The sequence below is a fragment of the Galeopterus variegatus genome, unplaced genomic scaffold (assembly GCF_000696425.1).
Source record: "Galeopterus variegatus unplaced genomic scaffold, G_variegatus-3.0.2 Scaffold764, whole genome shotgun sequence".
NCBI lineage: Eukaryota > Metazoa > Chordata > Mammalia > Dermoptera > Cynocephalidae > Galeopterus > Galeopterus variegatus.
Window position 1 is genome coordinate 14,800 of NW_007726875.1, and position 26,703 is coordinate 41,502.

General features: G+C 52.6%; 2 protein-coding genes across 2 annotated transcripts in view; one reads left to right on the forward strand and one right to left on the reverse strand.

The window, feature by feature from the left end:
- The window catches only part of RPS5 (ribosomal protein S5), a 5,706-nt gene extending 4,226 nt beyond the window's left edge, over positions 1-1,480 (reverse strand). Inside the window, exons 1-2 of the mRNA XM_008572190.1 lie at positions 1,384-1,480; positions 485-593 (exon numbers count right to left, since the gene is read on the reverse strand). Of these exons, the coding sequence (XP_008570412.1) occupies positions 485-592 (108 nt within the window). The 5' untranslated portion in view covers position 593; positions 1,384-1,480. The remainder of the gene's footprint in view (positions 1-484; positions 594-1,383) is intronic.
- Positions 1,481-8,432: 6,952 nt separating this feature from the next.
- On the forward strand, positions 8,433-26,275 carry ZNF837 (zinc finger protein 837). Its single transcript, XM_008572191.1, is given in 6 exon segments — positions 8,433-8,558; positions 13,783-14,798; positions 22,686-22,704; positions 24,502-24,640; positions 24,643-25,103; positions 25,105-26,275. Coding segments are annotated over 5 exon segments (1,920 nt in total). The 5' UTR covers positions 8,433-8,558; positions 13,783-14,524; the 3' UTR covers positions 26,132-26,275.
- The last annotated feature ends 428 nt before the right edge of the window (positions 26,276-26,703 follow it).

The following is a 26,703-nucleotide window of genomic DNA, read 5'->3' on the forward strand; positions in this document are numbered from 1 at the left end:
GGGGCAACACTGAGGGTTGCGATCCGTTGCCGGACACGGAAAAAAAAAAAAAAAAAAAAAAAAAAAAGGTGAATTTTACTACTTCTTGGGGGTCTGATGGCTAGGATTCAGTGCTTTCACCATTGCAGCCCGGGTTTGATTCCCACTCAGGAAAGGTGGGAATGCCTTGAAGAGGTAAATTCCTTTAAAATACTGAATTTCATGTTTTATGTTATGTGTTATTTTACTATCCCCTCCCCCTAAACCAGTATGTGGGATGTGATGCTCCTTCTGGGGAGGAAACCACCTCATGACAAACGTTGGAGCAAATTTTGGGCAGGACATGAGAAAGAATGGATGTGATGGTCCAGGGATCCCTCCTTTACCGGTCATTATTTTAACCACTAACTCAGTGGGACTGGTACAAATTTCAAATGCTCCCTCCTGGAAGAAGCTATCTGTTCCCAACCCCAGCTGGGAAGATCAACCGCCACATCCCTCTCACCTGTAGAGAAATGTCATTGATCTGCACATCATCAGTGCTCCACTTCCCAAAGAGCTTGATGTCGGGGGTTTCCGCCACCGCCGGTGCAGCTGTCTCCCACTCGGTCATCCTGGAGGCAGACAGAAACTGTCAGAGCCCAGCTAGCCTAGAGCAAAAACACAACCACCCCCAACTCTCTGAGACTGCGACACCCCCGCCCCTCCTGTGGCGAACTGAGGAGCTCCAGGGAGCCAAGAAATGCTGTGAACATCTTTTTGAGCCCTAGAAAAACCACTCAGCTGTCAGCAGGGCCCCTGGGCCTACGACTTGGCAGTCAAACGGTCAACAGCTGCTGCATGGATCAAGGCACGATGGCTTCACAGGTAATACCAAATGCCCTGACACCGCACCCGCTGGGATTCAAATCCCAGCCATGCCATTTGCATGCTCTTCGACCCTGGGAGAATCAACAAATCGCTTTGGACTCGGCTTCCTTATCTGTAGAATGAAACGTTATCTGGCACCAAGAACCACCGTACGAATTCTGCGGCATAATCAACGCAAAGACTTGGATCCTTATCCAACAGTAAGGTGGCGCAAAGAGCTGCTATTGAGAAAACGTGTACAGAGCAAAAAGTGCATCACGTAGCCAAGAAAGCGGAAGCTTCTTATCTCAGTGTACAATTTCAGAGTCCAAACCAACATCTCCGAGGCCTGGTGAGCGGCAGAGCTACGCAGGCGACGGAGCACCAGCAAGAAACCAAGAGTGAGTACATCCGCGCCGTTTCCTCCGCACCGTTTTCGCGGAGGAAGAGGTGAGGACCAACGAAGGGAAGCCCGGGCCTCGGGACCCGCCGAAGGCTCCCAAGAAGACCCTGGGCCGGCCGTCCCTCGAACCCCAGACCCCGCAGCGGTCTCACCTGAGGACGCAGTCGGGGAGTCTCTGTCGCTCGGCGTAGACCACGCGCCGCTCTGGCACAGACAGGAAGAGGCCGCACGTCGCGGGCCAATGCTTTTAACTGGGGCGAGAACTTCCGGGTCAGCGGAGGCGATGAATGCGTAAAAAGACATCATGGGCGCACGGACCAATCCAGAGTAAGTATGTAAAGGCGTCCTTTAGACCAGAGGGAATGCGTAAATCCCCTGCGCACGCGCACTTTCAGAAGCCGGTCCACAGCTTGCCTGGCGGATGTCCTATATCCAGTATTTGCCCGTTTATTGTGAGCCCCTCCACAAGCGCAAAGATCGCCGTGAGGGCAATGCCGCCATGTCTATTAAGGGCAAAGGTCTGGCCCGTGCTCTTCCTTCTTTGGCCACTAACCTCATGCCCCAACCGCCGTGGGTTTCTAGCGGGGATAGCCAGTGGGCGTCCTCTAGTTCCTCGCTGCGGTCATGGCCGCCTTACAGGCACGCACACGCTGCGGTCCCGGTTTGGCGGAGTGGGACCCGCCTGTGTCAGGTCGCTGGGTGCATGCGCGGATCCACGCGCAAGCCCCCTCCCCCATCTCCGGTCAAGTACATCCACGCTCGCAAGCTCAGCTCGAAGTGTTGCGGGTAGGAGCCTCAGGGAGCGGCAAACTTCCGGCTTGGCTCCTCTCGTCAACCCACGCGCGGCCCCCCACCATCTCTCCGCGACCCCCACCTCTGGTGCCCAGTTATTGCTTTCGGCCTCGGGGAAGGGAGGACGCCCGGACGAGTGACTTGGGGTTGCGGCGCTGGGAGTCAGACCCCAACCAGGAGCGATGTTAAGGCCATCTCCGGGTAGGCGGCCCAGAGCGGAGGGAGCTAGAAGCTGCGGGTGGGATCCTGGAGGAGGTCGGGGCCTGCAGGTTGAGGATCCCTTAGAGGGCGCCCCTTATCTGTGTCACTCACAGGTGGGGAGCCCCCGCGAGGGGCTTGCAGTTCCCTGACCGCGGCGCTCAGCAGGAGGACCTTCCTAACTGCAGACCCAGCTCCCAGGGATGCCCTTTTGAGGCGGGTTAGGGTTGGAAACGAACATTTGAGGCCAAACGTTAAAAGGAGGAGGGATTGGAGATAAAGCCTCCCAAGCCCCTGTCTCCGGGGAGCTCTATCCCCTCCTCCAGCTGCTCCAAGAAGTCTCTGAACAGGTCAGCCCCGGCTAGGGGCCGACCCGAAAGCCCTTTCTGAGGTTCTGGGGTGGTGTAAAGCTTCCTTCTTTGGGCCTCAGTTTACTCCCTGAGCGGGAGGAGGGACAGGAAGCCCACCCAGTCAGCTTCTCCCAGGGCCGCAAACCATGGAACTGTGCCCAGTAGGTGGCTTGGAGGACGGGTCCCACTCTGACCCATCTGGGGCCTGTGGTGATACAGTTACTGGGCTGATGCAGGGGCTTGGCATGATGGTGGGTACCCTTGTCCACTGTACAGCCTCACCCGATGACCCCAGTGGCCATTGTGGAGAATGTGTGCCACCCTATGACCTGTTCACACCCCCGTGGCGTGTCCGGCGCCTCCTAGACCTAGGACCCTAGGTGAGCTGAGCTGAGATGTGGAATCAGCCTTGGTCGGCTTCCCAGAGGCAGCGACCACTGTGCCCTCACACCCATGCTAGCATCATGCATAGGGGTGATGTCTAGCAGAACTAGACTCCAGGGCCATATGGGGCTGTGATGCCCCTGGTACCCATCTTAGCCTCAGGATTCAAGGAGGTCCAGCCACTTGATCCAGTCAGTCCTTCTCACAGCCTGGGCCTGTCCCCCACTCCCACTCCCAGGCATGCACATAGCAGGTGCTCAGCAGTTGTTTCTTCACTGGTTGTCTGTAAAGGCTCCCCCTGGCCCAATTCCAGGGGTGGTTCAATCTGGAGACTGTGGAGGGCTCCCTATTGTGGGCTCCCTTGGATTGTAGTCAGGCACAGCTCATGAAAGGACACAGGCCCTAAAGATGACCTGGGCAGGGGGTCAGGCTCCAATGGGGGTGACAGCCAACCTGTTGCCCATGGCCATTACCTCTGCTGTCTACCCTTGGTAGAGCAGTGGCCTTGGGGCTCCCACTGGGTCCTGTGGGGCTGGAGAAGGGGTTAGGTGCTGGGCAGGGGGTACTAGCTGGAGGGAAGCAGGAAGGCTGGGAGCAGGCAGAGGCACCACTCACCAGGGGGGCTGCCCTGGCACTCAGCCAGGATCCAGAGTGGGATTCCCCAGCCCTGCTTTTTTCTCAAAAGCTGGCAGGGACCCACTCTTCTGAACCTGTTTTCTCTTTCAGTGTGGTCATGAGAATGAAATCAAGCAAGGCCAGTTTGGAGCTGGTGGCCTGGCCCCTATAGTTATTTGATAATGAACATCTTTATAGACCTCTCAAGAATGAGCTGTCATGCTGTGGAGGGCAAGTGGGAGGTCCTGGGCACTGTCCCATCAGTTGGGGATTGGGGAATATTGTAGACGTGGTCCTGCACAGCCAAGATTCACAGGCCCCTGCCAGGCCCAGGATGTCTTCCCCAGGTCCTCAGGATGCTGGGACGAGATCCAGAGTCTGAATCCATAGGTCTAGGGCTGCAGGCACTATGTTCTTCAGACTGGGTGGGAACCCCAGAGACTCTGCAGAGGACTTCCTCACTTCCTGGTGCATCATGTCCATTCTGGGCTGACCAGCCCCAACCCAGGCTTCCCACCTCCTGGAAAGCATCCTCCAGGCCCTGTTGGGACACCTCCCTACTGTCCAGGCAGCCACTTCACCTGTCCACCCTTCTGCCACAGTCCTGCTGTTAGCTGTCCTCATATCCTTCTCATGGTGACTGCTCGCTGCCCTTGCTGGCACCTTGGATATCTGCTGAAATTGCCAACCTGATTTTCAACCAGTTTGGAATGTGCCAGGTTTGGCTACGCCCAGCTGCCTGGTAGAGCCAAGCCCAGCCCTGCCCAGTCCCAAATCCAGTTTTATACCCATGGCCAGTCCATCATGGCCCACCCTGGTGCAGCCACCATGTGCTCCCGTGGGATGCCCACTTGTAGTGGGTTGAATGGTGGCGTCCAAAAAGATGTCCATGTCTTGATACCCAGACCCTGTGAATGTGACTTTATTTGGAAAAAGAGTCTTTGCCAATGTAATTTATTGTTTTTTTGTTTGTTTTGGTGGCTGGCTGGTGTGAGGATCTGAACCCTTATGACCTTGGTGTTATAACACCATGTTCTAACCAACTGAGCCAACCGGCCAGCCTTGCCAATGTAATTTTGTTGAAGTTCCCAAGATGAGATCATCCTTGATTACTGGGGTGGGCCCTAAATCCAATGACAAGTGTCTTTTTTTTTTTGGCAGCTAGCTGACATTGGTGTTATAACACCACGTTCTATCCAAATGAGCTAACTGGCCAGCCCCTGACAGGTGTCCTTTTAAGAGACAAGATGGGCTTGCTGGTTATCTCAGTTGGTTAGACTGCAGTGTTATAATACAAAGGTCAAGGGTTCAGATCCCCATACTGACCAGCCCACCCCCTAAAAAATACCCCCCAAAACCAAAAGCACAGGAGAGATGGCCATGTGACCACAGAGGCAGAGATTGGAGCGTTGCAGCCACAAGCCAAGGAATGTCTGGAGCCACCAGAAACTGAAAGAAGCAAGGAAAGGTCCTTTTCTAGATTCTCCAGAGGGAGCATTGCCCTGTGACACCTTGATTTTGAACTTCTGACCTTCAGAACTATAAGAAAATAGATTGTGGTTTTAAGCTACCAAGTTTGTGGTAATTTGTTGCAGCAGCTACAGGAAACTAATATACACCAGATATCCTAAAGGCTCCCTTTGCCATCTGTGACCTTTGCTTTCATGTCTTCTTGGTGAGGCTCTCCCTGACTACCTCACGGCGACAGTTTATGATACCATCCCTTCCACCTTGTTCTCGGCCACCTCCTAGTTGGAGTCCATCTTATGAGGTGGACATCCCCACTTTACACATAGTCATGGAGGCCCATAGAGGTGGAATAACTTGCCCAGAATCACACAGCAAGAGGGTGGGCTGGGAATCTATGGTGGCTGGGCCCAAAGTCTGACCTTCCCTGCCTCAGCTGGCCTTTCCGCCCTCTCCGCATCATGACTGGGGGTCCCTGCACATACAAGCTGCCCAAGAAATATTTGCTCAATGAACAAATGCGTTCAGTCCTTTCCCCTGGATCTGGCATAATCTGGAGAAGGACTCTCTCTGCCTCTCAGCCCTCTCTCTCTTCAAAGAAAATGCTGCTTATCCAGTAACCATGTTATTATGGATTAAGTTGTGTCCCCCAGAAGTTTAATGTGTCGGAGGCTTGGTCCCCATTATGACAGTGTTAAGAGGGTGGGAAGTCCTATTATGGTAATTGAAAGGGGGGGCATTGAGGAGGTGATTGGATTGTAGGACCATGCTTAGTGAATGGATTAATAATGGTGGTCAGGGATGTGGTTCGGGAGGCTTTAAAAGGAGAGTAGATGAAGAATCTCTGCTGTGCCATTTTCTGCCATGTGAGACCCCTGCATTGTTGTAAAGCCACCAAAGAAGACCCTCACCAGATGTGTTCCCTGCCTGGATTTTGGACTTCCCAGCCTCTGAAACTGTAAGCAATAAATTTTGTTTTCTTAAGTTCCAGGTATGGTGTTATAAGCAACAGAAAGGGACTAATACACATGTAATTATCAAGAAGGGCTGGCCTTGACTCCAGGCCTGCTCAAATAAAGGAATGAATGAACATCAGTGTTACCGAAACCCCAAAGGTCTGTTTGCTCACCGCTCAATAGCCAATAATTGAGAGACGAGTGTAGATGTAAGGAAAGGTAGGCTTAATCAGGAAGCTGGCAGCCTGGGGAAATGATGGACTTATGCCTCAAAGACCATCTTTGCCTTTCCCAGGTTTGTCAAAGGGTTTTATGGGCCGGCCCGGTGGCACACTCTGTAGAGTGCGGCGCTTGGGAGCGTGGTGGCGCTCCCGCCAAGGGTTCGGATCCCATGTAGAGACCGGTCCGCTCACTGGTTGAGCGCGCGCGAGGGTTGCGAACCCGTTGCCGGTCAAGAAAAAAGACAAAAAGGAAAAAAAAAAGGGTTTTATAGGGCTCTGGGGTGGAAAGTTGATTTATGGTGAGCAAGTGGGGACGTGCAGACATGCTTCAGTGTTTCAGATAATGGTCAAGGAACTTCCCAGTGGGAATTAACCAGCGTCATTTATCATTCTCCATGGGCTCAGTTCCTGTTATTCTCAAATAAGATCAGGTTAGTAAACTAGTAAAGAATGGCCATATGAGTTAATAATTTTCCCTCTTATTATTTGTATACAATGTGAGAGCAAAAGTCATTGTGTTTTGGCAATTAGCTGCAGACTGTTTGGTTGAGTTACAGGAAAGAATAAGTTTTTAAATTCAAAGGCTTAGCAAAATGGAGTCACTTCTGTTCAGGCTATTACAACAGCACATTTATTGCTCCTCCAACTCCTGCAGACTATCCAACTATCTCCTCTCCCATGGCTCCATGGCAGACAAGCTGAGCCTTGCCCACTGCCCTGGGCTTCCTGCTGTCCCTGGCACTGACCAGCATGTCTAAGGCTGGGTTCCTAGGGGGTGGGTGGTCTGGCCCAGGAGGGGGAATTCTGGACCTCTAGGCAGGGGCGGGTGTCTGGGCCAGTTTATATGCTGGGTTGGACTGGCTTAAGCTTCTTCCAAGTTCTCAACTTGCTCAGCTGTAAATTGGGACCATGTTGGGGTGGCTCTGTGGAACTAGGGGATGATGGGGCAGAATGTGCATAGCTGGAGTGGCAATGCTGGATAAGGTCCAGTCCCATACCCTTACTTGGGGCACCTGGGATAGGGGAGATGAGGAACTGGGCTGGATTTGGGGAACTTGGAACATGGTCTTAATGGGGCGGTCTCAGGGGCCTGGATTTAGGATAAACCCAGAAACATTTTAGAGACCCATATATCCTGACTTAGTAGGTGCAGGGTCTCAGATTTGGGGGACCAGATATATGTACTCTGAACAGTCACAAACACAGATTCGTGGTGGCTGAGATTTGGGGGTGCGTGGCACAAACTAGGAATAAACAGGTACCTAGACTTGGCGGAACCAAGAGTTAGCAATTGGAGAATGACTAGAGGCGAATATTGGGGGAACTCGGAGGAATGAATTAGGGGAGACTCAGGCAACTGGACTTGTGGGAACTCGAAATGGGAATTTAGGAAATTATTGGTCACAGAGCCGGGAGAACTCGGACACAGGCATTTTGGGGGGGGGTGTCTAAAGACACGGCTCAAACATTTTGGGGGAGCCCTGGCATTGCCCCATTCTGCACTAGAGTCCCCACGCGCCTGCGGACTGCGGGCCCAGGGTCGGAGGTCCGGCCCTCCGCCTGGGAGCTATCAATCACCAGCATCCAAGTAACTGGAGGGCAGGATGATGTGAGGCGTCTCCAAGGCAATGGCGAATTGCAGGAAGGTTTCAGCCTCATGCGGAAGCCGAAGTCCCTACCGCCCCGTTAGGTCTGGGGGACGGTCGCCAAGGCAACCATAATTAGCAGTCCTGCGTGACAACACACCGTTCTCTCTGGTCCTATTCGCTGTCGTACAGCGACCCGTCAGAGTCCGGATCGTAGTCGGGGCGTAACTACGTTTCCTTCAGGTCTCCGCGCTGGTTCCTACGGGCCTTTAGGACCAGTTCCTTCAAGCCCGAAAGACGCGGGGAAGGCCCTGCGTCTGGGCCTCCTCTGGAGGTCACTTAGCGGGGAAAGGGACCCTGGATGCGGCGCTGGCGTGGAGAACCACCGAGACGGCAGTCCTCCGGGCTCCCAGAGCAACCCAATCAGGGCGTCGCTGAGGGGCAAGCGGCTGGACTCCCTGCCCTTCAGGTCCCGGCGGGGCTGTGGCGGGGTCGCGCTGTTGGTTCCGGGGCGGAGGGGCCGTGAGGTCTGGCTCAGGCTGGACCCGAAGTGGAACGTGGCTAGAGGGGGCGACCGGCCTGGGCCACCTGCCGCGTCAGAGCCTCGGGTCCGAGGCCACTCAGAGGGCTGGCGATAGCTCCCGAGGAGCCACCCATTTCTTCGGCGGCGACCGGCTCCTGGGCCCGGCGCGGGAGGCTCCCTTTTGCCAGTCCGTGATGGGCGAGTGGGGCGCGATGTTCCCGCGCTCGCAGGGCAGGTGAGGGGTTCGGCGACGTGGAGCACGTGACCGAGGCGTGGTTAGTGGGTCCGAGTCAGGCTGCATGGGCTCAGCCCGGTATGCGTGGTTTTCCTGCCTGGGCCTCAGCGTCCTCGTCTGTAAAATAAGGATAACACGGAACGCCTCCCTCGCCCCGCCCCGCATGGGGAGTTCATGAGCTCCAGTCTCTCCCATGCATTTAAAGCCCTGCATGGGCTCTGGGCGTTAAAGTTTGCAGATTCCTGGAGAGGTTTCAGAATTGGGGCTGGCTTATCAATTACTGAGTAGCGAACCATCGCAACACCATTTTATTATGCTCACGGGTGTGTGTGTGTGTGTGTGTGTGTGTATAGTTCAGCTCTGTACTTACTAGGGGGCTAGGAGAGAGTGTGTGTGTGTGTGTGTGTGTGTGTGTGTGTGTGTGTGTGTGTATAGATCAGCTCTGTACTTACTAGGGGGCTAGGAATTTTGCCCTGGCCAGGCTTCCTCTTTCTTCTTCTTCTTCTTCTTCTTCTTCTTCTTTTTTTTTTTTCTTTTTTGGCGGGATCTGAAACCGTGACCTTAGTGTTTTAAGGCTGCGCTCTAACCAACCGAGCTAACTGGCCAGCCCCTGAGGCTTCCTCTTTCTGAGCCCGCGTTTCCCGGTCTGTAAAATGGATAGAATGCCGCCCGCTTTCTAAACTTGGCGTGAGAACTAAATGAATCAATCCGTGTGACACTCAGCTGCACAGGGCCGGATGGTGCCTAGCTGCTTTTATAGGATTTGTAAAGTTCGGGCTCAGCCTCTCCCCCTTGGAAGCTCACATGATTTTCTCATTATATTGAGTGATCATTTGACTGGTATCAGACTCTCTCGCTGGACCAAGGGACACAGGGCTCGTGCCGCCAAGATGGCACCTGTATACTGTAGGTCCAGCTTCCTAAATGTGGTCTTGGCAGGGTAGGTGTCCCACAGGCTGAAGGTTGACAGATGGGGTCCAAAGGAGGGGCCTGCCAGGGACTGCACAGCCTGTGGCCACACAACAGACTTTGGAACTTGCGGACACACAACAGAGCTTGTGGACCTGAGCGTCCGTACCTGCCCTTTACTGGCTGCTGCCACTGTTAAGTCACCCAACCTTTTGTGGCCTTAGTTAATTTTCTGTAAAATGGGTTGTTCATTCAACAGACATTTATGGAGCTCTGCTGTATGCCAGGCTCCAGACATAACACCCCAGTCATCTCCTGCTGTTGGAGCCACTCCAGTGGAGGTTCTAGTTAGTATAGAGCTGGTCTACATGCACACAGAGAGTCATGACCATGATGAAATGGTGTCGTGGTAGTTTGCTACACAGTAACAGATAACCCAGCTCAACTCTTAGGACAAGGGGTCACTGAAGTGTTGTGACTGCAAAAATGTGATGCCTTTTGATTTTATATCTTTTTCCAAAAGTAACATCTGCTTATTGGAGAAAATGCAGGAGAGGTACATAGGATCAGAAAGGTATAAAGACAGATGGCCCGTAGCCCACAGACGCCTGCAGAGGATGCCACATTGAGTTGAATGGTAGAAATACTTCCCCTGTGGGCTCTTTTGCATCCTGTGTTGCTACTTGGCAACATCAATGTGGAGTATTAGATCCCTCAGAGGTTTTCATGGAGGCTGAATGTGGAGGGAGAGGCAGGAGGCCCCTCCAGTAGGGTCATGGGGTGAGAAGGAGGGGCAGACAGACAGCAAGCTTTGCTAAGTGACTGGACCCCTACCCAGGTTGGCAAGTCCACCTCCTGGGTTTCTGGCTGGAAGTCAGGCTTTGGAGGCAGGGAAGGGGTTGTGGGGGTGCGGTGAGGGGCTCTGACTTGGGTTGGCACATGTGAGACCCCTTGTGTCTGGGAGTCAGGCCCAGCTGTGGAGCTTCAGACACTTCTCAACCCTGTAGAAGTTCAGAGATTAAGGCCAGGCCCCAAAAAGGAAAATTTCCATTCTCCCCATGACAGCCAGGGGGAGCCTGTGAAAATCTTAAGTCAGGTTTTGTCCCTCCCCTACTCAGAACTTTCTTTGGCTCCCTGTGTCACTCACAGGAAAAGACAAAATCTGCACCATGACCTGCTAGGCCCACAAGTTATGACCCTTGTCTCCCTCCACCTTCATCTTGTGTGTGGAGCCACAAGGACCTCCCCAGGACCTTTGCACATGCTGTTTCCTTGCCTGACCTGCTCTTCCCCAGAGAGCCTTGTGGCTCACTCCCTTCCTTCCTCAGATCTTACCTTGAATTCCACCTTCTCCACGAGGTCTTTACTAACAGCTTTATTTATTTATTTATATATAAAAGAATGAATAATTTTATTTAGAAACAGTAATTAAATTTTATATTACTTTATTGAGTTATTTTGGCAGCTGGCCAGTACAGGGATCAAACAGGAATTACATTTTAAGTCAGTGTATTGCCACATAAATTATCTCAACATCTGGCAGCTTAAAACAACAAACAGTATATTGTCTCATCTAGTTTCTGAGGGTCAGGAATTAGAGAGTTGCTTAGCTGGTTGGTTTTGTCTCAGGGCCTCTCATGAGGTTACAAACTGTCAGCCACAAAAAAAAAAAAAAGAAAGAAAGAAAAAACTTAAAAACCTCCCTATACTGGCCAGCTGCCAAAAACAAACAAACAAACAAAAAAAACCCTCAAACTGTTGGCCAGGCTGCGGTCATCTGAAAGCTTGTCTGGGGCTGGAGGACCTGCTCCCTCACACTGCTATTAGCAGGAGGCCTTAGTTTCTTACCACATGGGCCTCTCCATAGGGCTGCTCCCACTGTGGTATCTGGCTACCCCTGAAGAGTGTTGGAAGCTGGGAAGTTCAAGCTCCAGGGGGCACATCTGGTGAGGTGAGGGCTTTCTTCTTGGTGGAGACTTTGGGAAGAGTCCTGTGACAATGCAGAATATCACATGTCAAGAGTGCTTGCCTATTTATTTAAACTTTTTAATTAGGATATTAGTCACATACTACAAGATTTTTTTTTTTTTTTTGGTAGCTGGCCAGTGTGGGGATCTGAACCTTTGACGTTGGTGTTACCAACACCACGCCCTAACCCACCAAGCTATCTGGCCAGCCCTCACAAGATTATTGTAAAGTGTGCAATTCAGTATTTTTTAGTATATTCATAAAGTCATGCAACCATCATCCACTGTCTAGGTCCAGAACATTTTCATCACCCCAGAAAGAAACTCTACCTGTTAACCGCATTCCCTCTTATCCCCTCCTTCCAGCCTCTGGCAACTGAGTCTACTTTCCTTATGGTTCTGCCTGTTCTGGACATTTCACAGGAATGGAACCATAGAGTATATGGCCTTTTGTGTCTGGCCTTTTTTACTTAGATCCGAGCCCAGTTCCACCTTGCACAAACTCAGTCCTTCCCAGACAATCCTCGCCCCTTGAGTGTTCCACCTGTACTTCGTGGTTTTCTTTCACTAGGGTTCTCCACCTCGGCATTATTGCCATTTTGTTGGAGGTGGCGGATGGCTGTCTTGTGCATCTTAGAATGTTTACTAGCATCCCTGGCCTCTACCCACGGATGCCAGTAGCACTCCCCACCTCCCACCCCTGGTCAGTTGTAATAGTCCAAAATGTCTGTAGGCATCCCTAGTGTCCCTGGAGAACAAAACTGTCCCCAGATTGGTAGCCACTGGTATATATCAATTCACTTGTTTTTACTTGGATTCATTTATTGATAAGGAAATTTAACACCACCATCCAAAATGTAAAACCAGCACTATGTGACAGAGGAAGGGAACCACAGGCAGAAATACCAGGAGGGACTACTGTGGTTAAATTGTGCTTGATGATGTTGAAGACAGAGGCTCTGGGCCTGAGGCCTGCACTTGCTCTGTTCAAAAGGGAGATGGGAGGCTGGCCAGTTAGCTCAGTTGGCTAGAGCAGGCTGTTACAACATCAAGGTCAAAGGTTTGGATCCCTGTACTAGCCAAAAAAATTTGTGTTATCTTTTAATTCTATTTTTTCAAGAAGGCTTTTACTTTTTATTATTTTTTTTAAAGATGACCGGTAAGGGGATCTTAACCCTTGACTTGGTGTTGTCAGCACCATGCTGAGCTAACTGGCTATCCCTATATAGGGATTCGAACCGTGGCCTTGGTGTTATCAGCACCACACTCTCCCAAGTGAGCCACGGGCAGGCCCCAGGCCTATTTATTTATTTATTTATTTATTTATTTATTTATTTTTGGAGGGCAGCTGGCCAGCAAGTGGAACCAAACCTTTGACCTTGGTGTTACAAGGCTGCTCTCTAACCAACTGAGCTCACGACCAACCCTTCGTGAACTTTTTTTTTTTTTTTTTTAAAGATGACCGGTAAGGGGATCTTAACCCTTGACTTGTTGTTGTCAGCACCACGCTCAGCCAGTGAGTGAACCGGTGTTATCAGCACCGCACTCTCCCGAGTGAGCCACGGGCCGGCCCCTTCGTGAACTTTTTGAAGAACCCTCATATCAGTTTCCTATTTGCTGCTATAACAAATTACCACAAACTTAGTGGCATAAAACAACACACATTTATAATCTTGCAACTTAGAGGTCAGAATTCCAAAATGAGTGTTAGGGGCTAAAATCAAAGTGACAGCAGGGCTGTGTTCCTTCTGAATGCTCCAGGGGAAAATGTGTTTCTTGCTGGAAAATGAGTATCTAGAGGCCACCTACCTGTATTCCTTGTCTTGCGGTCACATCACTTGGACCTCTGCTTCTGTTCTCATACTTTCTTCTCTGACTCTGGCCCTCCTGCCTTCCTCTTCAGGACCATTGTGATTATACCTAGGGCCCATGTGGATAATCATATTGGCAGAGTCTCTTGCCATATGAGGTAACATGCACAGGTTCTGGGGGTCCATTATTCTGCATACCACACACATACATTGAATTCTAAGCCCCAGTCTGCAGTAGTTCCCATCATGAGGCCAGCACAGCCACCAAAGGGCTAGTGTTAGGCGTGACTTGTCAGTTGGACAGCCTGGAAGTATGTCCAGGGCAGCTGATGAGGAGGACATGTCAGAGGTCAGCATAGGCCTGCAGTGGGTGAGAAGACAGGTTCTGTGCCATGATTAAGACAGTGGAGGGGAGGGGCAGAACCAAGCCTGGAGAGGCAAGGAGGTGACCTCTGGCCACCTCACTCATTGTGCTGGCTGCCTGCAGCTTCTGCTGAGATTTCATGCTTTCTCTCTCTCTCTCTCCTCTTTCTACAGCTTTCAAGATTCTTGAGGAAATTTAGCCCAGCCATCCAGGATGCCTCAGGCATTGGGGTCTGCCTTCATGAATCCTAGCACCTTCTGTCCAGGAACTGCCAACCTCCATTTCACCTATGTTCTTCCAGACCCTTCAACCAGGATTCATGTTGGGGGCCAGCCACAGGATGGAGGTTGATTCTCAGTTGCTTCCCTGGGCCCTCAGGAGAGGCTGCAATGGAGCCGAGCCCCCGTGTAGAGGACAGAGCTGGGAGACACCTCCTCTTAGGAGGGAGACCTGTGTGGAGAGGTGGCAGGCAGCAGGACAGCTCCCCAGAGCACAGAGTCCTAGGGCTGTGGCCTTGGCATGAGCCCCAGCTCAGGAACTTTTCAGATCAAAGGAGCTGGACCCCTTGTGTGGGAGCCCTACTTTCTCTCCAGTGTCCTGTATGACCCAGGAACTCACTCCTGAAGCCACATGTATGTGGCCAGTGTGGCAAGGTGTTTTCTCTGTTTCTGGCCCCAGCATTAACCCTGCAGGGTACACTTAGGCAACAGTCTTGTGTAAAAGTTGGGAAGGCAGGCAGACCTTCCACAGACCCTGCAGCTGGTCTGCCTCGACAAACCCTCCACACCTATGCCTGCTGGGTAGCAAGGCCTTTTATTGGCACTTCAACCTCCATGAGTGCCAAGAGCTCCATGCCTGCCCTGACAGCAATGAGGCTTTTATTTGGTGAGCAAGGACCCTTTCTGTGCACCAAGAATGGGAAGTCTTTCAGCAAGAGCTCGAAGTTCCTACAGCAGCAGTGCACCCACAGGCACAAGAAGTCCTATGTGTATCCTTATTGAGGCAAGTGGGGCCTTCAGCCAGTGGCAAAACCTGCACGCCCACACGGAGCCAGCGGTTGCACTCCTTTCTCTGCAGCAACTGAGGGAAGGCCTTCGTGTGCAACTTGCTCTTGAGCCACCAGGGGACGCACACGGGCAAGCGGCCTTCCAAGTGCCCTTCAGCCACCTCCCTAACCTCGGTGAGCATGGTAAGTCCTAGTGTTGTCCCTGGACAGGGAGACAGACCCCTTGGCAGGGCGCTTGATGTCCAGATATTCACAGGATTGAGAAAGGGAATGGAACAGTCCCAGTGCCCCTGAGAGATGCAGTGGAAGCAGATAGGGGCTTGCTGGGTCAATACATATACTGAACCGGCTAACTAAATTAGATGTCCCTATGGAGGGCAGGAGCCACGGAATAGATGGGGACAAGATGAGGGAGACATAAATGAGTAGGAGGCCTGACCAGCTCATCCTACCAAAGAGAGCTAGTAGGGTTAAAACCACCTTTGGGGTTGGGGAGGCCGTGGTTCTCCAACGGGGCTGCACAGATTAGAATCAGCTCGGCAGGTTGTTTGTTTTAATTTTTTTTTAGAAAAGGCTTTATGGCAAGGAGGCAAGAGGGAAGGCTCAAATTTGTCTCCCCAACTGGGGGGTTTTGACACCCAGATGCTCGTGATCCATTCCCACTGACTCTGATTTCATCTGTCTGACGAGTAGCCCGCTCACCGGGACATTTCAGAGTTCCCCAGTTGTTTCCCATTCCCAGTTCTCCCACTCGACTGATGCTGGGAATCGCAGGCTGTTTCCGAGTCAGGACCTCCTAGAAATCTGACTGGAAGCGAGGGCAATCAATCATTATCGTGGTCAATCACCCGCTTTTCGGGGGCGGGACTTTACTCGGGTAGGAGGCTCAGTTTCCTGGGCGACAACGCAGGTCTGCGCCTGCCTATTAAATATAGCCTGCTTCCGTTGCTGTGACAACCGGGAGTCCCGGTCTCCGCCATCTTTCCAGTCAGCTGGACTACGTTTCCCAGCAGCTGCCATGCGGGCGTCCGCCCACCGTTGCGGCGGCCACGACCCTTCAGTGCCATGGCGGCCCAGAGGAGGCGGGAGGAAGGCTCCGCGCTGTGTCGGGGGCGGGGACCAGGGGATCTGTACGGGCCGTCCCCAGTGAGTAAGTGGCATTTTGCGCGGACCCGCGATCCCATACTGCGAGGTGGGGACCTCCAGGTCTTCGGCATGGCCGCCGTCCGCGTCCCTCCCCAACCCCGGCGCGCGGTGCCTGCGGCGAAGGCGTGATTCCGCGCCCTTCCGGTCCTCTTCCGCTGGGTCCGGGCGGACCACCGCACGCGGGGCCTTCAGTTCCGGGCGGGTCCGTCTGCTGTTCTGGCTCCTGAGTTTCCCCATCCTGGGTGTGGAGATTGAGGCCGGGAGGGGAGGCCTAAAGGTCTCAGAATGAAGCCCACATCCTCCCCGTGGCCGACATCCGCCTACCTACTGCCTCTGGTCCCTTCTCCTGGGCTTTGCATTTGCAGTCCCCTTTCCCTGTCGCCACACCCAGCGGTTCCTTTTCTTTCTTTAGCCTCAGCTCCAGTGTTCCCTCCTCAGAGAGGCCAGAAGAAACCGCTGCCTCCCTCCACAACGCTCTCGCGTTGCTCCTTGTTTGATGTTAACGTCTTTGTCTTTCTGTTAAATTGCCTCCTTTTTCGTTTTTTTAATTCTTGCTTATTCTCCCCTTATTCACTCACTATAAGAGTAGAGTCCCCAGACCCTGACATAGTAGATGTCTTGCGAATGTCGAAGCTTGCTGATCCTTGAGGATGGAGGCACAGTGGGGAGCACAGGCACAGAAGGGAGTTGTGGACATTCCTTCTGCCCTACTGTGTGCAGTGGACTGTTCTCTCCACTGCATGTACAGTGTAGTATAGAACATATGGGCTGGGACGGTCAGTGCGGATGAGGTTGGTCTGCCCCAGAGAGATAGAGTGGCTCTGGGCTGGGCACTGAGCCTGTGTCTCCACACCTCAAAGCCACCTATGTTGACTTCCCCACATACCCTCTTGGGCTGATAAGACGGCACTAGGCCATGTCCACACTCAGTGAGGACGCTGAACCTCACTAACCTTCCCGAGTATGCTGTTGCCCATTGGTCCTGCAGAGCTCAGCCTTGTACATGTTAACTTCTCAGTCCCCTTGTCCCATAATATGGCTGCTGTTCAGCCTGTACCCCAACACCAGCAGCCCTGAGGACAATTAGAAAGGCTGGGTGAGCACCCAGGGTGGGGCACATGCTCACCTGCGGCAGACGAGATCACTGTTACATCTTGGAGAGCTGTAATGCAGGGTTGAGAACCGACTCCCAGAGCCTCAGGACCAGGAGCCTGGATTGCCCTAGCTGTGTTCAGCCTCAGATCCTGGGTCCCTGGGTGGAAGGTTGTCCAAATACAGGTGAGACAGTTGGACAGTGCAGGCTAGGAGCAGGGCAGGGGGGCCAGGAGACTCAGCCACGGTCTACAGCTTCCACCTGCTGTGTCTCTTGCTAGGAGGCAGAGTCTCCTTGCAGCTGTTTGGCAGAGGAGCCACCAATGCGAGCAGGGCATCCGTGGACCATTCTCCTGAAAATGCTCTGTGCACATGGCTAACAGGTGGTCCTTGGCCCCCACCTCACATTCATTCAGGGCACCTTCCTGCCACGTTGGGGCTGCTGCTTCTTCCCAGGACCACCTGGCTTCCCCCGACCTTCTGTTCAGACACTAAGCAGTCATCTGACTCCCCATCATCAGGAGTCAGGAGAGCTCCCACATGCAACCGAGAGTGCTGGATCAGTCTCTGCATTAGTTTCCTGTGGCTGCTAGAACACATTACTACAAACTGGGTAGCTTAAAGCCACAGATCTTTATTCTCACAGTTCGGAGGTCAGAAGTCTGAAATCAGGGTGTCTGGGTGAGGATCTTTCCTTTACTCTTCCAGCTTCTGGTGGCTCCAGGTGTTCCTTGGAGTGCAGCTGCATCACTCCAGTCTTAGCCTCCGTCCTCCCATGGCCTCCTATTCTTTTTGTTGAAATTTCCTCTGCCTTCCTCTTATAAGAACACTTGTCGTTGGATTTAGGGCCCATCCAGGTTATTCAGGGTGATCTCAAGATCCTTAATCATATCTGCAAGGACTTTTTTTCCAAATAAGGTCAATTCAGAGGTTCCAGGGATCAGGGTGTGGACATACCTTCTTTGGGGGGACATCATTCAACCCATTATAGCCTCCTTCAGTGGAACCTGCCCAGTTCTGGGCAACCTCATGCCCCTGTTCATCCTTGGGCCTCTCCACTGATTCCATGGTGATTAGCTGTCCTGGTATGGCCAGGCTGCCCGAGGTGTCTTCTTCCATCCTCAGCTCCCAGGTCCCTAGAGATCCAGGAGGTCATGTAGAGTGCTGGCCCCAGGCCCTGCTTAGGCCTCCAGCTGTTGTTGCAGATTGCAGCACGAGGCCAGCAGCTGCAACCCCTCAGGGGCAGCATTCACTGGAAGCCTGGAGCAGGAGCATAACAGATGCCCAGGTCCTACATACCTGGGGTACTGTGACCTCATGTGTCAGAGAGATTGGAATCCTGCCTGTGGGGCTTCCAGGATACCAGATTGTGGAAGTCTGGCTCCTCCCCAGGGGTCTGAGCTGGAACATAATAGCAATGGCACAGAACCCTGGGCATCTGACCTCCTGCTGCTCAGCCCTCATGGTGGGGTGCTCACTCTTCTGTGTGAGGGGCTGGAATGTACCTTGGGGTTACAGAGCACCCCAGCAGTGTTCATGGCTGGGGAGTCACCTCTTTTGTGTGGGGACCTGGGATCCCAGCCTGGCAGTGACCCTGGACCGATCCCCTTAGCAGAGGGTCTTGGCAGCTTCCTTAAGTTCTCTGCAGTTGGCCCCCTGCAGAGTCAGCCTGGCCTCTCAAAGGCAGACCGAGTAACTGTACAAAATGAGGCAGACACTTGGGAGGTGCAGGGTAGGTAGGCAGGGTGGGCCTGCCCTGCACAGCTCTCCATGGCCAGCAGATACTCTTCAGAGGGAGAAGCCCATGCCTGTGAGAGGCAGAAGCTGAACTCAACAGATGGTGGTGGGAGCCAATGGGCAGCCTGGGTGTGGACAGAGCACGATGGTCAGGACATGAGTCCCCATGCCTTGTGTCCTGCCTGATTCTCATCCTTCCCAAGTCACAGTTTCCCATCTGTAAATAAGAGGACAGCAGTGCCCTTGGGCTTGTGCCACCATAAGGAATCACCCTGTGTGGGCCGGCCCGTGGCTCACTCGGGAGAGTGCAGTGCTGATAACACCAAGGCCCCAGGTTCGGATCCCATATAGGGATGGCTGGTTGCTCACTGGGTGAGCGTGGTGCTGACAACACCAAGTCAAGGGTTAAGATCCCCTTACCAGTCATCTTTATAAAAATAAAATAAAATAAAATAAAAAAGGAATCACCCTGTGCCCTGAGCATGCTGCCCATTATTCCCAGTGGGCATGTTCAACTTTCTACAAAGAATTTTCTTTCTTATGTGAATGGATTAAGAGACACTTCATTGAAGAAAATGCTGTCACCCTGGAGCTTGTGCCTCTGATGTGAAAACTGTGCTTGTTGCTCTGGTGCACAGTAAGCTTGGCCATGTGCAAGAATTTAATGTTTTATGTTTACCTAGCAATTTTTTTTTTTCTTTAAAAGATGACATCGTATAACTTCGTATAATGTATGCTATACGAAGTTATTACGTTTTACAAACCCAACAGGAATGAATACAGTGTACAACAGAAAATATAGTTTTTCTTATATTGTGGAATAAAGGGAACAACATGAAAATAATGTGTTCATTCCATTGTAACTTTAAAATGAGGGCAAATCTCAACTAAGCCAAATGTGGTTGCTTTAGTAGGTATGGAAAAGTGGGAATAGAAAAAGGGAATGAAAGGGACTTTTGAAATGCTAATGATGTTCTAGTTGTCAAAATGCTGCTCACTGGGTGAGCGTGGTGCTGACAACACCAAGTCAAGGGTTAAGATCCCCTTACCGGTCATCTTTAGAAAAAAAAAAAAAAAAAAGTATTGTTTAAAAACCCACACACCTCTGTCCTGTGCAATGCTCTCCCTGTGGCTGGAGGTCAAATGACGTCCTGGATGTTGTGGGGTGGGCAGACACCCACCATGCTGCAGCAGGAACACTTTATGCCATGGTTGCATTCTGCTTTTTTTTTTTAAGATATAATTCCCATAGCATAAATCAGCCACTTTAAAGTAAACAATTCAGGTTGGGTTTTAGTATATATATATATATATTTTTTTTTTTTTTTTTGTCTTTTGTCTTTTTTCCGTGTCCGGCAACGGATCGCAACCCTCAGTGTTGCCCCCGTACCGGACCGGGGACCGGCAACGGGATCGCAAGCCTCGGCGTTGCTCCCGCCCCTCGCTCAGCCAGTGAGCGGGAGCCGGTCTGTATGTGGGATCCGAACCCTCGGACAGGAGCGCTGCGGCGCTTCCCAAGCGGCACACTATCCAGTGCGCCACCGGGCCGGCCCGGGTTTTAGTATATTTTTAAGTTTTTAATTATTCGCTATGTTGTGCTACCATCATCACTGTAATTTAGAACATTTTCATCATCCCACAATGAAACGCTATACCCATTAAGCAGTTACTCTCCATTCTTCCCCCCTCTCAATCCCTGGCAACTACTAATCTACTTTCTCTCTCTGTGGATGTGCCTATTCTGGATATTTTTCATAAATGGAATTATACAATATGTGGTCTTTGCTGGCTGGCTTCTTTCATGTAACATAACGTGAGGTCCATCCATGCTGTAGGATATTTCAGTACTTCATTCCTTATGATAGCTGAGTAATATTCCATTCTGTGGATATGCCACATTTTTGTAGGCCATTTGATAGACATTTGGCTGTTTCCATCATTTAGCTATTGTGAATAACACTTTGAACATTCTTGTACAGGTTTTCACTTGAACCCTGTTTTCATTTCTCTGAGATACTGAGAAGTAGATACTGAGGAGTGGAATTGCGGTGTGGTGACTCCATGGTTAACCTTCGGAGGAAACACCAGACTTCTATAGCAGCTGCACTGTTTTACACTCCCCCCAGCCCTGTGGGAGTGTGTTCTGCACTTGCCTTTTTTCTGTCAGGACTTCTTGGCCATCTGTCCTCATCAGGGCAAACACTGAGGCAGGGCTTACTGCCAACTTTCCAGGGGGTACAAGTGGTGCTTTTTGAAACCTGGAGCCCCAGCTCACTTACTCTATTCACACAACGAGTCCATGCTCCACATTCTAGAGAAAGAACCTCCCTGGGGGGCCTGCGAGAACCCCCTGAAGACTTCATGAGGCCATCTCCTTCCACTTCTGGGCATGGCATCTGTTGTGAGTTAGATGCATGTCCTCTGCTTTTGGGACAGTCCGCGCTGGTGAGCAGGTGGGGCCCACGGCTGCTTGCTCACCTGTATGCCCGTGTTCCTCAGTCCTGTTCTTGGGAAGCTGCATAGTCAATACTTTGGGGCAGAAAGAGAATAACAAGCTACAGTAGCAGCCAGCCGACCCCTCTTCTGAAAGGAATATCCTCGGACTCAAATCCACAGTATTTGGAAAGGAGATGCCTTTAATTGAATGCCCCCTTCTCTTACACCCTTCCATCGAACAGATGGTGATGAGTCACCCTAAGGGCCTTGTGGACAATCCAGCACTGGGGCAAAAAACTGCCAGGATTCAGTGTCAGCCAGATGTCCTTATGCTCAGAGAAGTTCCTCACTTCTGAGCATGGCCACTTGAGTCTTGAGCTCTGGCTGGCTAATTTGTTAAGTGAAGAAACCAAGGCACAAAGGGCAGTCTCCACAGTGGGGGGGGGGGAGGGGTTGGACTTCCTTGAGATTAGCCCTGATCAGTGCCACCCTGGGGGAGAGAGAGCCAGCAAGGATTGGCACCCTCATGGGTCCAGATGGGACTCCATGAAGTCTTAGTAAACCCAGACTCTGTGTGGCTTTGAGGTGCAGACGGGGAGGGGTGGTCTCATCTGGCCTGTGTCGAAGGCCAGTCTCAGATCCAGAGGGGACAAGAGGGTTGTGCAGTTACCACATGTGTGACTGGAGCGAGACTGTTTGAGAAACCTCAGGTCATACTGGAGGCCCGTCCTTATTGTCACCTTTGTTTCTTTATGAATGCCCAGGACCTGTTATTTGCCAAACACATGAGGCCACCTCAACATAGGGCCTTCAGCTTCCCAAGCTCAGGCGAGCAGCCTCCTGGAGAGCAGAACAGTAATGGGGCCAATTTGCCTCTGTGGCCCTTCATGACCTGTGGGATTTGTCTAGCTCTCCTTATTCTTGTGCGTAACTAGTTCAATGTGTATGATTCCTGCTCGAACACATTTGCCCTCAGAGTGCTGACCATCAATGCATTTCAGCCATTGTTACAATGTCCAAGGATGAAATAATCCATCAGAGACTGTTGGCAGCAGCATCCTGGAATGAAATACATCCAGTCGCTCTGAAGTGTTCTTGGCTGAAAGATCAATGTGTGCTTCCTGATTCCTTTTAGTACCTGGTCAAGTTATTTCAGGCCACCAGGTGGCCCAGAGCAACTATTTGTTAGAAATTTGCAAAAGTTACAAAAAAAAAAAAAGTGACAGTGGGTCAAGGGAGAAGTGGAGCAAGCAGTCTCACTAAATAACCTTAGATTTCCAGACGTTTGATAAAGGGATATCTGCCTTCCACAGGAAAGGGACACAGAGCTAAAGAAGAACCTGAGCCCTTGAGCTCAGCGGAGTGGTGATTTACAGTGGTGCTGTGAGCGTGTCCTCCATCTCACGTTCTACATGTGATGTTAGCCATCACTGATTCATAGCCCAAAGGCTGTGCTGGACAGATCCATCTTTGTTCTGAAAGCAGTAAGAACCTAGAGAAGTCTCGTTCTTGTCAGCACCACACTCAGCCAGTGAGCAAACCGGCCATCTCTATATAGGATCCAAACCCGTGGCCTTGGTGTTATCAGCACGGCACTCTACCGAGTGAGCCACGGGCTGGCCTGAAAAGTCTCGTTCTTACCCAGGGTCTCTTTTACAGGTCAATTCTCAGATTCTCGGTGAGTCATTGAGTTAAGAAGCAAGTCTTCCTCCTCCCCTTCCTCCTCCTCTCTGTTTTTATTGGCTGTTAGCTTGCTCAGGAGATGTGTATTTATATGCATGTGTGTTTCTACCTCCATCAATGTATATTAAAAATCATGAACTCACATTGTGACTCCAGTGTGGTGCCACAGGGTTTGCTTCTAGCCCATCCCTTTCTTTATTTGTGACTTCTTTCTCCAACAGTGAGAAACCTGGCTCTCATAAGCTTCTGTCTTCTCACCTCTTGTTCAGTTGCCCCATAAGTATCCAGTCTGCCCACCAGGTGGGCCTTCTCCTCTGCCCGACCCCTTCATGCATGTTGTCTGCACATTGGAACCCCCTCCCCACTCTGCACGTCACAGCTGTGCCTGGCCAAGTGAGTCTCTCTCCAGATGGGACTGGTCTGAGCTGAAAGCATATCCTTCAAGATTCCAGGCTAACCATTTGTTTCACCTAAATGACATTTTGATGCATATACTGTGTTTTCCCAGTAAACAGTGTGAAGAGCTCGGAAAAGTCCACCTTTGTTGTAAGCAGAATAATGCCCCCCCTCCAAAAAAATATGTGCATATGCTAGTCCCTCTAACCCGTGAATATGTTTGCTTTCATACAGCAAAGGAATTATGAGGTGTGATTAAGTTATGGACCCTGAGATGGGGAGATTACCCTGGATTATTTGTGCTGGGCCCAGTGTGAGCACAAGCATCCTTATATAAGAAGAGGTAGGAGGGTCAGAGTCCTATAAGGAGATGTGACAGTAGACTGAGTGTGAGAGATTTGAAGATGTTTCACTGCTGACTTTGAAGGTGGAAGAAAGGGCTATGAGACGAGGAAAGCAGGTGGCTTCTAGAAGCTGGAAAAGGCAAGCAGATTCTCCCCTAGAGCCTCCAGAAGATACTGATGCCACCAAAACTTTGATTTAGGACTTTTGACCTCCACAACTGTGAAGGTCAAATTTGCATTGCTTTAAGCCACTGAGTTTGTGGCAATTTGTTACAGCAACGATAAAACTGATATAGCCACAATGGAATTTGAGAATTGTAGTAGCAGGCATCAGGTCTCCCTGGTGTCCACACTTGCCAGGACGATGAGGGTTGTCAGCTCCCATGCTCAGCTGTTCACGTTTACAGTTATACTCATTTTGAGGATGAGACCACTAGGCCAGGGAAAGCCAAACTTACCTGGTTGAAGTGGGAAGGGGCAGGCCCGGTGTAGGCAACTGTGGCAGACCTCCTAGCTGAGCTCCCCCCTGCCAGGTGAGTCCCACCTCACACCTCCCAGAAGAGCTGGGTGATGGCAGGAGAATGGGAACAGGCCTTGCCAAGGCAGGGAGCCAGGAGGATCTGGAGCGCTAGGCTCGCCCCTGGGCAGCTGGTGGTCAGGTGTGGAGGTGTGATTCTGGGGAGCATGCAGCTGAGCAATAGGTGAGTCCCTGTTGCTTTGGGGAGGAGGACCTCTGAAGTTCCATGCCAGGGGTGACGGTGTTTTAGCAGCTGGTGTGGAGGAGGAGGGGAGATACTGGGGGGAAGAGAGAGCAAGGGAAGCTGTTCTGTGCGGTCTGGGTGGTGGCCTGGAGCATGGCAAAGAGGGACAGGAGGCAGTGGCTCCCGGGTTATCATGGCCAGCATCACTCCATTTCCACTTTGTCTGGCTGGGGAAAGCTGGGGGCACCCCTGTAGGCCTCTGCTTGGGGTCGTCATTCTTTGGCCCAGTTCTCCAGTTCTCCCCTCCTGGGAACTGCCACCTCCACCTCCATTTCTACTCTGCATTTCCAGATCCTACAACGAGGACTCCGTGTTGGGGGCCGGCCCCATGATGGAGGCTCCAGCCCAGAGCGCTGGGCAGGGAGGAATCCCCAAGGCTGATCTCCAGGCAGCCTCCCTGGGCCGGGAGAAGCTCCAGAAGGAGCCGAGGCCCCCGTCGCAGAGAACTGAGCTGGGAGGCACCCCACTCAGGAGGGGAGCCTTTGTTGAGCCGCAGCGGGCGGCAGGACGACTGCCCCAGGTGGGGGCTCCTGTGACTACAGCCTCTGTGTGAATCCCGGCCTGGGCACCCATCACAGCACAGGAGCCGGACCCCTTGTCCAGGAGCCCTTTGGCCCTGCCTCCTCCCAGGACCCAGACCTGGCCATCCCCGAGGGGCTGCATGCTGGGGAGGGCCCCTGTCTGAGTCCAGCAGGTGCCAGGGCCTCCAGCCAGAACTGCCTGGCGTGGCATCACAGAGCACCCCCTAGGGAGAAGCCCCCTGTGTTTGACCACTGCAGTAGACAGTTGTTGCACCGTAGCTGCCCCTGGGCTCAGCTGCAGGAGGTCCGCAAAGTCTGGCACCCATACGAACAGGGGGAGGATGGCCAGACCTGTCCGAGGACACTGCAACCTCTCCCTCAAACGAAGCCCCTCCGTGGAGTGGCCCCGGGCCTGCAGGTGCAGTGAGGCCTTTGTCTGGAGGGCCCTGCTGGCCCCGCAGGAGCGGATGCAGGTGGCAGAGGAGGCCCATCAGTGTGTCCACTGTGGGCAATGCTTCGGCCCCGACCAGCGGCAGCAAACGGGCCTCTCAATGTGTCCTGAGTGCGGCCCTAGCCCTGGTGCCACTGACCGCCCAGCACAGCGGCTGTACACGTGTGACGAATGCGGCAAGGCCTTCACGCGCACTTCCAGCCTGCTGCAGCACGAGCGCATCCACACGGGCGAACGGCCCTACGAGTGTGCCAAGTGTGGCAAGGCCTTTGTGCGCTGCTCGAGCCTCCACCATCACCAGAAGACACACTCAGTTGAGCGCCACCGCCGCAGCCCAGCCCTGGCCCTGGCGCGGCGCTCCTTTCCGCTAGGGTGCCCGCCCTGTGATGACTGTGTTCAGGAAGGTCCGAGACAGGTGCTCGTCGCCGGGGAGAAGCCATATGAGTGCGCCGAGTGCGCCAAGGCCTTCGGCCTGTTCTCGCACCTCGTGGAGCACCGGCGCGTGCACACGGGTGAGAAGCCCTATGAGTGCCCGGAGTGCGGCAAGGCCTTCAACCAGCGCTCGAACCTGAGCCGGCACCAGCGCACGCACAGCAGCGCCAAGCCCTACGCTTGCCCGCTGTGCGAGAAGGTCTTCAAGGCCCGCTCGGGCCTGGTGCAGCACCAGCGCGCGCACACTGGTGAGAGGCCCTACAGCTTCCCCGAGTGCGGCAAGACCTTCCGCGGCTGCTTGGAGCTGCGCCAGCACGAGCGCCTGCACTCGGGCGAGAAGCCCTACATCTGCCACCACTGCAGCAAGGCCTTTGTGCGCAACTGCAGCCTCGTGGGCTACCTGCGCACGCAAACCGACGAACAGCCCTACACCTGCGACGAGTATGGCTGTGCGGTCAGCCAGCGCTCCAACCTCAGCGAACACCAGAAGCGCCACGCTGGCCGTGCAGCGCTCTGACCACCGCCGGCGACTGGTGCGCCCGCCCCAAGAGGCTGAAAAGCCGCGGCGTCCGCAGAGCATGCTCCTCCCGGTGGGTGGGGGCCGTTGTCCCAGAAACCTCACAAACGTTTGTAACCCTTATTAAACCTCACTTTGTACATACGGCGTCCACAGGTTTCCTTTACTGTGGAGTTTTATTTGACCTTTTCCAGCTGGGTGCATAGCGTCCAGTGGCAGGCGAAAGCAGTCATATTCAAGGTGGGCACTGATGTGGCGCAGGTGCTGTGTTCGCTATATCAGGTGTCTTCCTCTGCTGACCCCAGGAGGGAATTACTGCTCCCTCTGTTAAGTGAGAAAAACAGTAAAGTGACTCCCCAGGGGCACGGCCAGAAAGTGGTGGAGGCAGGGTTTGAACCCAGGGCCTCTCACTGCCTTTGCCTAGGTGGCCTTGGTGACCTGGGGATGTTCCACGCCCTCTAGTTAACTGGTCTTTGCCTCCTCTTTTGGGTCTTCCAGAGGCCTCTGCTGTTCTCCCTGGGCCTGGAAGTCAGGACCCTGCATACCTCATGACTGTTCCAGAGACCGATGGC